Source organism: Lygodium microphyllum, chromosome 26 (genome assembly GCF_053477565.2).
Source record: "Lygodium microphyllum isolate KBCC chromosome 26, Lygodium_microphyllum_v1.1.10, whole genome shotgun sequence".
In the NCBI taxonomy this organism is placed as follows: Eukaryota; Viridiplantae; Streptophyta; class Polypodiopsida; order Schizaeales; family Lygodiaceae; genus Lygodium; species Lygodium microphyllum.
Window position 1 is genome coordinate 93,800,500 of NC_141160.1, and position 14,190 is coordinate 93,814,689.

The window sequence follows — 14,190 nt, forward strand, 5'->3', positions numbered from 1 at the left end:
GAAGCAAGGATGTGTTTGGAGAAAGTCTTTTTGTAATGTTTGGACTTTGATATATATATATGTGTGTTTCAATTATGATCCATTTTGTTATAGCACTGTTGTTTCAAAATATCACGCGAAGTAAGTATGTGTTTTCATACAGTCGGGTATAGATGAAAGATTATAAATTTAATGCATAAAATAAATAAATAAATAAACATATTTGACTTTCTGCATTATACATTTTATATATTACTTTTAGTTTTAAGTAAGTTTGATGAGAGAGAGAACCTTGCTAGTAGTGTTTATGATGATTATAGAGCAATGAGATGAGACGATAGCATTTGATGAGTAAAGGTGCAGGACATGGTTTTAGTCGGTAGGATCGGCTTGCAACTTGTCAGTTTTAGAAAGTGCTATCTGCTCTACCTACTAGCTTTACTAGTAAGGTGAAGAATTTGTGCGTGCGGAGGTTCCATCATTTTGAGTGTCGTGTCTTCGTTGTTACTGAATGGACGAGTGATCTGTCGTATCGTGCATGGTTTCCATGAGATCCTTTTGTACTTTGCTTTAGATCTGCACATCATTTGGAGTGCGCAGCTCAGCATAACATGCGAGAGAAGGCCATCGAATTACTGGATCGACACACTCATCGAGCAATTCGAGACAAGGAAGGGAAATTGAAAGAGCAATGGGGAAGCCCAACAAACGTTTTTCTTATCTTCTGCTGGATGAAGGAGAATTCTACGTGCAGGATTGGATGGCAGTCTGTCGTTCGGGACTAGTTGGTTTGAGGAGTGGTCAATCTCAGTCTTCGCCGCAGCAGTTCCGGCTTAGAGGCCGCCTTCGCTTGTGCTCTCGATCGATCTTTTTTGAGCCTGATGATATCAGCATACCCATCGTCATGTTCCCTTTCAACAAACTCAAGAAGATCGAGGGCATTTCTGAACCACCCATGTCACCGAGCCCCGTGCTTAGCAAGTGGAGCAGAAGACAAGAAGCTTTTCTGCTAGAGACCACCGTGTTTGTAAAGCTGAAGGAAGGAGGTCTTGATGCCCCTTATGTATTTGAAAAGCAGGAGAGTAAGTGGTGGTTTTCCTTGGAGTTTGCCCCTATACAGCAGGTATTATGTTATTGTAAATAAGAGGCTTTGTAGATGAGCCCTTGTGACTTTTTGCCTTTGCTGAACTGCCACTAAATAAATTAATCCAGGCACTACTTTCAGTTTCTATTGCAGGCTCAATCTCTGTTATCAATAAACTGCTTACCACCATCTGAAAGAGATATGATTCTGCGTAATTCAACGGCACAAAAGGAGGCTCAAAGACGATTTGATACGAGTCGTTTGAATGACTTGAATGAAAGGATTTGTCTTGATTGTCCTGTGGCTCAGGTTAGTCATGCCAACATTGTAAAATTTGCAAAGTTGTAAATGACTTTTTGATCATCATCGGGCTTTGGGGCTTGCAATCAATTTTGTTAAAATACTTTAATTGCATTATTAGACATTGATTAGACACATAGACATTGTTTAGACATGATGTTCCCACAATTGTTGGATTCAAACAAATATTCAAAGACTTACGTTTGTTTATGGGATGATTTTGGAGATTGTTTCTTCATTTTGAGGGTCAAGTGGTGAAGGCAAGCCTAGGCAAAGAGTCACCCTTTGTATGTGATGTAATGCGGATGGATGGTACAAGGTTTGAATTTATATATGCATCATTGACTTGAGTGTATGTTATGTCCCACAACTACTTATGAATCATTGACTTGAGTGTATGTTATGTCCCACAACCTATTCCTATAGGGTTGGAATGCAAAACTTAAACCATAAGGACACTTGACATAACTTGATGCGTGTAAATATGAGATCGGATGACGGTGCTTTAAATTACTAACTATGGATGGAGATTGGGTGTGCAATGTTTGGCCTAGTATGAATGAGCCATAATGACTTTCCCATTGTTGATTGGTAGTTATGCTTGTCAATGGGCTATACATGGGAATCCTTTGTGAGCTTCACAATAGGATCTAGAGGTGTGTTGTGGCCGTGTCTCATGTAAATAATATTGATTTACTAATTGAAGGGCATATTTTGCTGAATACAATGATGCCGTCCTCTTGTGTACGACCTCCATGCTTCAAAAATAAGGTAAGAGACCAAGATGAGTCATTTCACAACTCATTGACGTAATAGCACATGATTGACCCCTTGTAAATTAGTCTTGAGATAAAGTTTTGGGTCATAGGGGATAGAATGGAAGTCATGAGATTAAAGAAAATCATCCATCCTATAGATCCAGAAGCACGGTGCTTACTTCAACCCATAAAGAGCTTTCCACCACAAATGAAACACCTTACTACATGGCTTGGAAGAATGATCGGGTTGTTGCTCCACGTACCATCTAGGAAACACTTTTGACATCCATATGATAGATCGGCCATCTATGGTGAGAGGCTAACGCAAGTAGTCATTAAAGGATGTCAACCATGCAGTTAACACCAAGGTTTTTTTTGAAAAATCAATGCCATGTTTTTGTTGAAAGCCTTGTACTACAAGGCGAGCTTTCTATTTGTCTAAAGTTCCATTAGACTTTGAGTTTAGTGCAAAGATCCATTTGGGTCCAATGACCGTCCGTCTTGTGGCAAACCAGAGTGCTTATGGACTTTGTCAAATAATCGTATATAACACAACAACTGACACTCAAAGTCATAGAAGGTTGGAAAGTTAGATTAAGATATGACTTGTTGCATGCAATTGAGATGTTTATGTGGCAACTTGAAAGTTAGACTGTGATATGACATTGTGATGTTTAGGTGGCAACTTATTAAGGAACAAGATAACTTGGTTATCATTATACTTTGGGGATTCGGCGGTAGGTGATAGCAAGCTTGACAAGTAAATTCTAGTATTCAACCAACTTGACCTTAGGTCATCTTGAACATATATTTTGATTTATTGGAGCTCATGGTAAGGTTATTTGGTAAGTCCTAGTACGAGCGATATCAAGGTTGGTCAAGTGTGCCCATTGGTCAGATGCAAGGTCAAAATGTTGCAAGCAAAAGTGAAATTTAGGTAATAGATATATAAATGCCTTGAACAATGTAGTGTACTCGGCAATTGTAATATTTACATATTTTCGAGGTTGAACCATTTGAGAAAATTAAGAGAATGAATACTTGAGGTTGAATTTAGAAAATTGCAGCCATGAGCACTTAAAAGAAATGGAGACAGATTGAGGGGGAAGAGCTCAGTTTTATGATCAACTTGAGAGCAAGGAGAAGTATTTCACATTCTCATAAGGTCATGTGAAAGATGTATATGCGCACATGTATCACTTATTGTGCAATAAAAATGATTGGCTTCTTTACAAAATGAGAGTGGAAAGAGGGAAAATCAGCTTTTCTTTATTGTGGAATAGCAATACATTAATATGGCTTTCTTCTTATTCTTGAAATGGAAGAAGAGCTCGTGAAGGAGGCGCTGTAATGAATTTACAGGTTTGTTGCTGTGTAAAACAATAGCGAAAGAAGAGGGAATATAGACGCATTCCATAATGGAGGAGTAGAGGATGATAATGGAGATGGATGGGGCCTGCTTTAGGCTATCTTCAGCTGTTGTACATGAGTTAATATCCACGAAAACTAATGTAGAACGAGGACGAACAAGCTCTCTTTATAGGAGAAAGGGGAGAGTTAGTGTAAAAAGTGAAAGCGGAGTAGCACAATACAAGTATCTAGCCACATGTCACGAGGTCTGCCAAGTGTTTCATGTGGCAAGTGTCCGGACACTTCTCTCTTCTCTATGGGAAAATGATCAAGACTAGAATATTGGTTGTAGTGGAAAAATGGAAAGAGAAGTGAGGTGTCACATGGTTAGGTTATGGTGTGTAGACAGATATTTGGCTCTTTCACTACATGGAACACCAAGGTGCTTGGCATGGTTATTCGTGGCACTTGACCCATTGGTGGTAGAATTGCCTAATAGAAGGCAGATGGCTCACTAGGTATAGGCATATTCACAAATTGTATGGCGTTGCTCAAGATGGAGACTCTTGCATGTAGGTCCCTATAGGTGCTTGATTTGGGGATATACCCCTATCGTTGGTACATCTCCACGCAGGTGAGAGATATGAACAGAACCTGTGGTGGTTGTGTCTAAAGGGAAAGTAACTCCTAGTGTGGTGTAGTGTTGAATGGGTGAAGACAATGATGACTGTGTAGTGGAATAAATGTGTGATGTCGGTGGGATGGGTAGGTTTTGAAAATACTGTAAAGTACCAAAAGCGAATTCTCTAGAATTTGCAAGTGAATGGGAGGAGTTATCTTTTATTCTTCTTGGCACTTGCGCTTAACCCATCTCTATTAATATTTACATGCTGGTATGGATCAAGGTTACCATGCGTACATAAATCAAGTTAACAACAAAGGAGCGGTTGATGTAAAATTTGCATACTTGCTTTGATTCTAGTGGGATTGTATAAATTGAATGTTGCATTGTTTTGATGTCCGCGTGTCCTCTTTGGGCTAGGAGTTTTCGATCCTCGTTATGTCATACTTAGATTGTTGTGCACCTTTCTTTAGGTTGGAATTACGATCATTGGGATGATACACGAAAGGGTTAGACGTATGACAAGGTAGATTTGAAGCATAAAAACTCAACCCTTTTTTGACTTTCTCACCTCTTTGCCTTGCAATGTTTGCATATTTATCTGCAGTGATAATGTATCTGGATCTCTCGGGGGATGCCTTTGATTTGAGGAGGATCTTGTGAAGAAATACCCTAACACAGAAACATAAATGAAAGCGTACAACAATGCATAAACTCAATAGAAAACAATTAGGGTTAGAGTAACTCAGAGACAACGAACATATGAAGATCTGAATGAATGGATAAATATAATACTATGGTCATGTAGCAAATAAACCATACATGGAATAAAAACTGTACCCCGAACTCTCGTCTCTCGAGGATGGAGCCAGAGGTAATGAGTTGGAGAGTATGTTGTACTCTTGATGGATCTTGAATTGGAGCAAGGAGATGTCTAACAGTAGTAAACACAGCAAGGGTGGTGCTGGATCAGCGTCAAATGGGTAGAGGAGAGAGAAAATTGCAAAGGCAGTAGGCTGATGATGATGTGGTAGATTTATGGCAGCAAAAACACAGGTTTGATGATGTGCTGGGCTGACGGCAGTAACAACGTAGGTATGATGACGTAGCAGTCCATATAGTAACTTCAAATCACAACTTCAAATGCATTAGTCATGTTGTGGGCTGTTTTCCAACATGAATAGCAAGGCCAAAAGAAAAACATGTATACACGGTTAGTTTGATGAGGACAGGGCTAAAATACAAAAGTTAACAAAGAGGGGTATTCAAAACCAAGAGGAGGGTTAAATTGAATCAAGAATAGAATTGTTCATAAAGAACAAGATCACATCATAACGTATCACTTACCTTAAATGTGTTCGTTGCATCAACTTCTATGGAATGAAAGGATATATGTAGGGTTCATGATAAAATATAAAACCTAAATCAAGAGAGCAGGGCAGCCTCGGCTTAGATGTCCTTCACAAACGGGGTATAGGCAAGAAAGCTAGATCACCTAAAATGTGCAAAAATGAGATTGGGCTGAATGGAGGGCAGCCTACCTATTTGTAGAAACTTTTGGGACCTTGTACTTTGCTCAGTTTTAAACTCTCTCAAACCACACATCGTTCTTTGGTTTTCATTAATTTAAGCATTTTTGGGCTGTTTAAGAAGCTAATTCGGCGTGCAATGCCTATTTTAGCTCAACACATCCTCTCAGGCCTAAAAACTAAGTAGTGTTTTTACCCCAAGGTGTCCTAGCCCAAAGCAGCTAGGGCATTGGACAAAGGGTGCATGATGGCTACGAAGCGGCCTACCAAGACTATAGAGGTGATTGTTATCTTACCAAGGGAGTCCAAGTGGTAACCTTAGAGAGGCTAGGGCATCAAACAGAGTGTTCGAAGGCTGCCTGGTGGCCCACCAAGTCCTGCAAAGGCAGATGGAACCACAATGAAGTTTTTTGGTGGTTTGTTTTTTTGTTTTGTTTTTTTTTTTCCAGAAAAGGGTCATTTTTTGTTTTGGGTTTGATAATGATTGTTTCAAAAGCAGAGGTGGCGGTTGATTAAGTAACGGACAAAAGACTAGTAGCCAGACCCAAAGGCTTTCATAAAATAAGCAAGTTATCCCTACCACTACTGGAGGTCGATGATGAAGAAAGAGGCTTAGAGGTGTGCAAAGCAAATATGCTAGGTTTGTGGAGAGGCAAAAAAGATGTGTGGATAGTAAGCTAGCGAGGCTAAGCAAGCAAGGGAGACTGCCTTGGAGATTGCCATGTGCAATGCCACGAATATGGTGGATTCAGAGTCGACCACCTAGAAAGACCAAAAAGGGATAAATGCACATAGTCACATGTTGAGAGAACAATGTGAAGAAATTTGCTAGGGTTTGTAGGAAACACACAGTGTAGGACCACGATAGAAACACAAAGAGACAGGCACAGACATAGAAAGCAAAACTCAAATCCTAAACGCAAAACTCAAAACTCAAACTCAGAAACTCAAACACAAACAGAAGAAGGGAGAGAAGAACACAACTCTGAAGTGAATGAATACTGTAAATGAATGTAAGAGTGTACAGATACTCAAGGGTAGAGTAAAGTGTTGGAGAGTTACGTCCACTGGAGACGGATCCCCAGTCTGTGACTACCAGTCGGAGCGTAGGATGAAGAGGATGCAGCAAACGGGGGTGTTAGGAGGACCTGGAGCACCAAACGCAAATTGGATAGGTGTGGAAGAGGGTTGGCAGCTATTGCCTGATGAGGGAGCTGCTATCTACTGGAGGAAGCTATTGCCTGGAGAGAAGACACCAAACGCAAGTTGTAGATGAAGTTGCCAGCTACCGCCAGGTGATGAAGAAGAAGTCCAAATGCAGCAACAGCAGGTCGCCTGATGAGGAAGATGGGCTGTGGGCTGTCGCCTTCACATTGGAGGTGCAAATGCAGTAGAGGGAAGGTGTGGCAACAGTCTCTGGGACTAGACAACCATGTGTGTGTAGACTGATGGCTGAAATTTGCACTCAAGGGTGAGAAACCTGCATAGACGGGGTTGGGCTGAATGGGGCAGCTTGTCTATTTATAGATGTTGAAGTGTGCCCCAAAGAATTAGGGTTTTTGGGGGACCATTGAAACTCTCTCGGACCACTCCCCTTTTTAGGGTTTTTCATTAATTAAGTGTGTTTTGGGGCTGTTTAAGAATTCTAATAAACTAAAAAGTGTGTTTTAGCTCAATACCCCCTCCCCTCTCAGGCCCAAAACTGAGCTTAAAGGGTAGGCTAGCCACTTGGATTTTTACTTACCCTATGGCTTCCCACCCCAAAGCAGCCAAGGCATTGGACAAAGGGTGCACGTCAGCTGCTTAGTAGCCTACCAAGACTAGGGAGGCGATGATTATCTTACCAAGGAAGTCCAAGTAGTCACCCCAAAGAGAACAGGGCATTGATCAAAGGATGCACGACGGCTGCCCAGTGGTCTAGCAAGCCCTATAAAGGCGGATGGAACCACATTGAATTGTTTTTTTTTTCCTTTGTTAAGTGAGACTAAAATTTTATGGGATGCGGCCAATTGAGTAACAATAACCCAGAAGGCAGGAGTAGGGAGGATATACCCAACACATAACAAAATAGTACAAACTTAGCAATCCACTCAAGGGTGTTGATGATGAGGAGAAAAAAAGTAATGAGTATCCATGTGATGAAGGAGTATGGTGGTGTGGTGATAACAGCCGGTGGTGGAAATAGCTTAGGATCCGCTCAAGCGGTGCTTTGCACAATGAGATACAAAGTATGCTACATGCTGAAGAATGCTTATGTAGCAGGTGCCACTTGGACAGTGTTCCTTGTGGAAAATTGTTCACTTGCCCAAGTGCCCTAGTACAAAGGTGATGAAATCTTGCAATGCAAAGGGAAAAGATACAAAAGGGGGGGAGAAGCCGATGTCGAAGACAAAGTATTGAAACTTCTAGAATACCAAGAAGGGTAGGAATCCCCTCTCAACTTGGATGTAGATGCCAAAGGAGGAACATGAGCCTAATGTTAGTCTTCGTGTGGTGCCGAGAACCATGATGAATGGAAGAAGATGATGATGAAAAGGATGAAGCACCCTGTTGGAAGAGCAAGGTAGAAGTCACCGCCATGATAGCATCAAGAGAGATGTTGCACGATCCATCTCTGGAGGGCGGAAGCCTCCATGCTGGAAGAAGAGCGAACACTCCTAGGATGATGAAACCATGAAAGGAACAACGCGCATCCCCACGTCTCCAGCCCAGGAAGGGCCAAAGCAAATTGCAAGTTAGCCCAATGGAAATACAAAACCCTACAAAAGAGATAAGAATCTGCAAGCATAGAGGTCAGTAGTGAGATGCATCATGCTCCAAAGCAAAACATAACAGAAAGAAAAAGCTAACTGAAAGTACAATGCGATGAATGTGTATGTGTGTGAGTAAATGCAGCAGAAGACATAAGAATGGAAAAGCTAAGGACAAGGAAATCTATAGGCCCGACTCTAAGAGTACAAAACCTAGAGACATCCTAGTCTTAAAGAGTGTGGCCACCATCGCATACACCCATTAGCAGATCTTTGCCAATGAAACACCTGACGAGGTGGAGAGGGAGGTGAGATGGATGCATGAAGTGCAATGGGATTGGAACTTGCAAACCAATCAATCAATCCCTCAGGGGTAGTGAAAGAGACTCTCTCTTGAGGTTGTCCGCATGCCACATGTGCAGCAGCAACGATTGGTGCTAAGGGAGCAGTTGAAGCAAAAGCGGGATGCGTAGCCCCATTGGACGGTGTAGTCACATCGGTCTGTTAAGGCTTTTTAGTTGGGGAACCTTGGGCCTTGGAGTGACACTCCTTGTCCATATGGCCGGATCTCTGGCAATGTGTGCAAAACTTGTTTTTCTTAGAGAGTTGCTGCCAGATAGGTCTTGATTCTTTGGTCTCGTTTGAGGAAGAGGTGTTGTGAAGGAAACTGCTAGGGTTTGCACTGAGGACACACAGAGTGTACGACCACGACAGAAACACAAAGAGACAGACACAAACACAGAGGGCAAAACTCAAACCCTAAACGCAAAACTCAAAAACTTAAAACCCTAAACGCAAAACTCAAAACTCAAACACAAAAACTCAAACACAAACAGAAGAAGGGAGAGAGAGAACACAACTCTGAAGTGAATGAATGCTGTAAAGGAATGTAAGAGTGTACAGTGTGCTAAAGGGCAGAGCAATGTCAGAGTGTGACTAGACTGTTGCGTTATGGTGACCAGCCTACAACCATTCACTATTCAGCACTCCCACACTCTGAGTGGTGGTCACAGACTTGGGATCTGTCTTCCGCAGATGTCACACTCCGACATTGCTCTATCCTTGAGCACACTGTACACTCTTACATTCATTTATAGCATTCATTCACTTCAGAGTTGTGTTCTCTCTCTCCCTTTTTCTGTTTGTGTTTGAGTTTTTGTGTTTGAGTTTTGAGTTTTGCGTTTAGGGTTTGAGTTTTGCTCTCTGTGTCTGTGTCTCTCTCTTTGTGTTTCTGTTGTGGTCGTACACTCTGTGTGTCCTTAGTGCAAACCCTAGCAGTTTCCTTCACATGGTATCAGAGCCGGTGCTCTTGTAAAGAGTATCCTGCGGATATTGTGGAGAGCTAGTCTTTGTGCGAGGCACACAATACGACTCGTAACCGAATCACAACGTCCTAGACACCTTCTTCTCTAGTTCCTATGATGTCTTATCAGGCTTCTCCATCATTGGAGACCTTGAGACGGCATTATGGACTCAATGAGGAGGACGACACTCCACCTTCACCAGATTTCACTAACATGACAGAGGAGGACTTTGAGGAGTACTATCGCAACAAGGATGGTGATGTTTACACCCCTCCTACTAGTTTTGCTACCACATCCGGACCTGTTGGTGAGGCTGGCCACCTCTCCGATCATGGAGGACATATGGCATTCATCTTAGCCAAGTCCAATGTCAGGTTTGTACAATTCTTTTGTGTTGTATGAATCAAAATTCTCATACGTTTCTTCTTTTGAGGTACAGGATCCGGATGGCTTTGTGTATGTGAGCTTCAATAGAGGGGGCTCACGAAGCAGACGAAACTCAGGTACATCTACAGCTTCTGTTTCATTTGAGCATATCACACACACTTCTCACTTCCGTCCCATCCCACCCTCTTCTATATCAAACCTCTCATCATCTTTTCAAAACCTTGGATTACACTCCACATTTGCATCACACACCCTAGGGTTTGGATCTTTCATCTCTGCTCCTAGCACCTTTTCCTTCTCCACCCCATTCTCTACCTCTTTGTGCAACCGGTCTATGACTCACATAAAGTGGTAGTTCCTTCAGACTTTACATACACACACATAAACAGAGATCTCTCTCTCCCTCGCTCAACACCAGATTGGCCCCGAAGACCGGCTCCCCTCTTGCTATGTGGTGGACTATTTCCTCTTCCTGTTGAAGTAATAGAGACGTGCATCTTGGTGGTAAATTGTTTGGGAGCAAACTGAAGAGCAGAAACAGAGAGAATGACCATCCATGGAAGATTTAGCATTCATTGAGAAGTTTCCAGACATCATCAAGTGGGAGATCGTGAAGAAGCTTCAGGAGTCGTGGCCAGTGGAGGTTCACGAAAATAAGAAGGAAAAAAATTGGAACCTGTTCGTGGATTTTCAACAACAAGACACGTGGGATGCTTGGTGTTGTGACAATCTTCTGTTTATCCAATTAGCAACCCACTAGAAGTTGGTAGACATAGTGTTCTTTACAACATACACTATTAAAACCATCAGAAGCTGGCATTATTATGATGATGGCACAACAACGATCCTAAGAAGAATGAGTTTTGATATTTTCAGAACGGAATATCTCCCCCTCTGTAGTGGTTTGAAAGCTGAATTCAGAGATGTTAAAAAGAAGGAAGTAGAAGAGATGTTGGCCAGAGAATCTTGTAGAGACTGAAGCCCCTTTGATTCTATTTTGTTGAGTACAGACCAACTGGTTGGAGCCAACCTCTTGATGAATACCGCAATCAAGGGGCAATCACTAAAACAATTCCAGAGGTACGTGAGAAGAGAGAAGGCAAAAATCAAGGCTAAGAACGAGCTTGCAGTAGAAGCCTCCTTTGACGCCCTAAAAGCACTCTTTACAGAAGTCCCCATGGCGAATAGTTGGTTTCCATCTCTTGTAAGTGAATCCCAGCTGCATAGTAACAGTACAGCATGTCCAAATCAACATCCCTTACTGTCCAACCAGCATGTGCAGAATTCACTATTCTTACTGTCCAGCACACTGTTCTTACTGTTTAGCATGTGCAGAGTTCACTGTTCTTATTCAGCATGAGGAGAGTTCACTGTTCTTATTCAGCATGAGGAGAGTTCACTGTTCTTACGATTCAGCATGTGCAGAGTTCACTGTTCTTATTTAGCATGAGCAGAGTTCACTGTTCTTATTTAGCATGAGCAGAGTTCATTGTTCTTACGATTCAGCATGTGTAGAGTTCACTGTTCTTACTCAGCATGTGCAGAGAAAAACACAGAATTGTACCTTCGATGGAATCAATCCATCATACAAAGCATTTCTTCTAAGAATAGAGAGAGAAGTGATTAGAGGGAGCAAGCTCTACCTCCGTGCTTGAGTTAGAGACGTAGAAGTACTCTCCATGGCTGGTTTTCTTGCAGCAATTTGCCCTCAGCTCCTCAAAACTTCATTCTCCCATCTGCCCCTTATGCCTATTACGTTTTTTTAAAATGCTCTCTCTTTCTCTCTCTCTCTCTCTCTCTCTCTCTCTCTCTCTCTCTTTTGGGAATTTGTGCCACATGGCATACATATAACAATTTTCCCGTTTAAACCTTCCGGTCTAAAATTCTCCATGATCGGTGCAAAATTTGACCTCAGCACAGACCTAAGAATTAATCCTCGTGTAAAAACAAAGACAATGACGCGAACAGATTCTGGGGTCAAAAAATAGTAACTCCCTAAATTTTAGGGATGTTGACCCTTGCATTCCTCAAGTTGTTTTGTGCAACTTTTATCATTACAACCACATCAAAAGTGTAATGTGGCTCAGTTACAGTGACTTTTATTCCGTCAGCATTCTCACATGTGCATCTTCTATCTTGGTTAGGCTCATTGTTCTGCACCATCTCTAGTGGCTAAGCACATAGTCCCAAACCACTGACATTCTATTCTTCAGTGCCCATTCAATATGGAATTGGTCCTAAGGCTCAGACAAACCATTAGTCCAATTTGTCCCAATGGCTACCTCTTCTGGCCATGCAAAGATCTCGCTTATTCCAAGAGAACTCTGGGGGTAAAAAGCAATAGCAACAAAAGAAAAAAAAAATAAAATATTTATATAAGTAAATAAGAAAAGCAACTGTAAAAAGTATCACCACTTGGTGACATACCCTCCTCTTGAAAGAAGCAAGCGACCTCGATTGCATGCCACACATGCTAACGGATGACACAGGGCGATAACAAGATTCTCCATGTTATTAGTGCCATCGCATGTATCACTTGCTAACAGATGACACGGGGCGATGGTAGGAGTTTCCCCACTACCATTTGTATCATCGCAAGTTCAAGTCTCACATAGATGGAGGATTACATCTTGTATTCAACTATGATTATTAGGAGCCTTTCTAATATACATGTTTCAGGATGCAACACAGGGCGATAGCACATATGCGCAAACTATTAGTGTCACAACATGCATATTCATTCAACTGAAGTGTAACAAATACAACTTCGAAGCACTGAGATTTCATTCAATGATACACATGTTAATGCTAAATGTAAGCCATATATTATGCATTATTCAATGAGATACAATATTCAATTGTACAATAGAGAATGTACATTGCTTCAAAAAGCATTCTAAGTCACTGTGGATTCTAGTAAGAAAGCTTCTCGGTAAAGTTGCAATAACTGAGGCGAATCTGCCAATTCAGCCTCCTCCATCCATTTGGCATCCATTGGTGAATAACTTCTCCAAAAATCTTCTTATAACTCTACCTTTCACTTTCCTATCCCTATGTGCCAGGATCTGCTCAGGAACTAGAATCTCATCTAATTCCTCTACTTTAGGTTATTCCTCTCGAACCAAATCTTCTGGCAGTTCACCAATAAAAGGCCTCAATAGGCTCACATGGAATGCATTATGAATTTTCCAATTCTCTGGCAATTTCAGCCTATATGCTACGTCATTGATCTTCTCTGAGACTTGAAAAGGACCATAATAACGCATACTCAACTTTAGAAACAAACGTTCCTTGCCCTTCTGTTTTCTCAAACGTGCCTTTTCAAAACGCAATAAGACCCAATCATCATTTTTGAATAAGAGCTCCCGACGATGACTATCAGTAGCTCTTTTCTGTTTAGCTTGTGACTTTTCTAGGGCATACTTGACCTTTTTATATGCTTCTTCCCAATCTTTTACATAACGATCTACTTTAAAGATGTTATCTTTTGTCTGCAAAATGGGAGGCAATTTCTTTCCACCTTCCACAATCTCAAAAGGTGCTTTGCCAGTAGATGAGTGCACTGTATTATTGTATGCATACTCAACCAATGGCAAGTAGCGTTTCCAAGAAGTCTTATGATCTGAAACATAACACTTCAGTAAATCTAAAACAGTCGAATTTGCTTCTTCAGACTGTCCATCAGTTTGTGGATGGAAAGAAGATGAAAATTTCAGCGTAGTGCCCATGTTTTCAAACAATGCTTTCCAAAACAAGCTAGTCATTCTTGGGTCTCTATCATTGACAATTGACAGTGGCATTCCATGGTACTTGAAGATATTTTGCATAAATATCTTTACCATGTGTTTTGACTTAACCTTTTTCCTTACAGGAATGAAATGTGTGTGTTTGCTGAATCTGCAAATGATAGTCGAGATTCCATCATTCCGTGAAGAAGTTCTTGGAAGATCAAAAATGAAATCCATGGCAATACTTTCCCATGGCCTTTCTGGAATAGGGAGTGGTTGCAATAACCCTGGTGCTTTTCTGTCTATCAAATTTGAACTTTTGACATACAAGGCAAGATTTGACATATGCATCAATATTAGATCTCAAGGCTGGCCAATAGAAGAAAGTCTCTACCGCTT

At 41.4% G+C, this 14,190-nt stretch overlaps 1 protein-coding gene across 2 annotated transcripts in view; it reads left to right on the top strand.

The window, feature by feature from the left end:
* Positions 1–308: 308 nt before the first annotated feature.
* The window catches only part of LOC148013550 (uncharacterized), a 201,815-nt gene continuing 187,933 nt past the window's right edge, over positions 309–14,190 (top strand). For both annotated transcript variants that reach the window (XM_087667553.1, XM_087667554.1), the window contains exons 1-2: positions 309–1,102; positions 1,205–1,372. In XM_087667553.1, the coding sequence (XP_087523679.1) occupies positions 671–1,102; positions 1,205–1,372 (600 nt within the window). In that variant the 5' untranslated portion in view covers positions 309–670. The remainder of the gene's footprint in view (positions 1,103–1,204; positions 1,373–14,190) is intronic.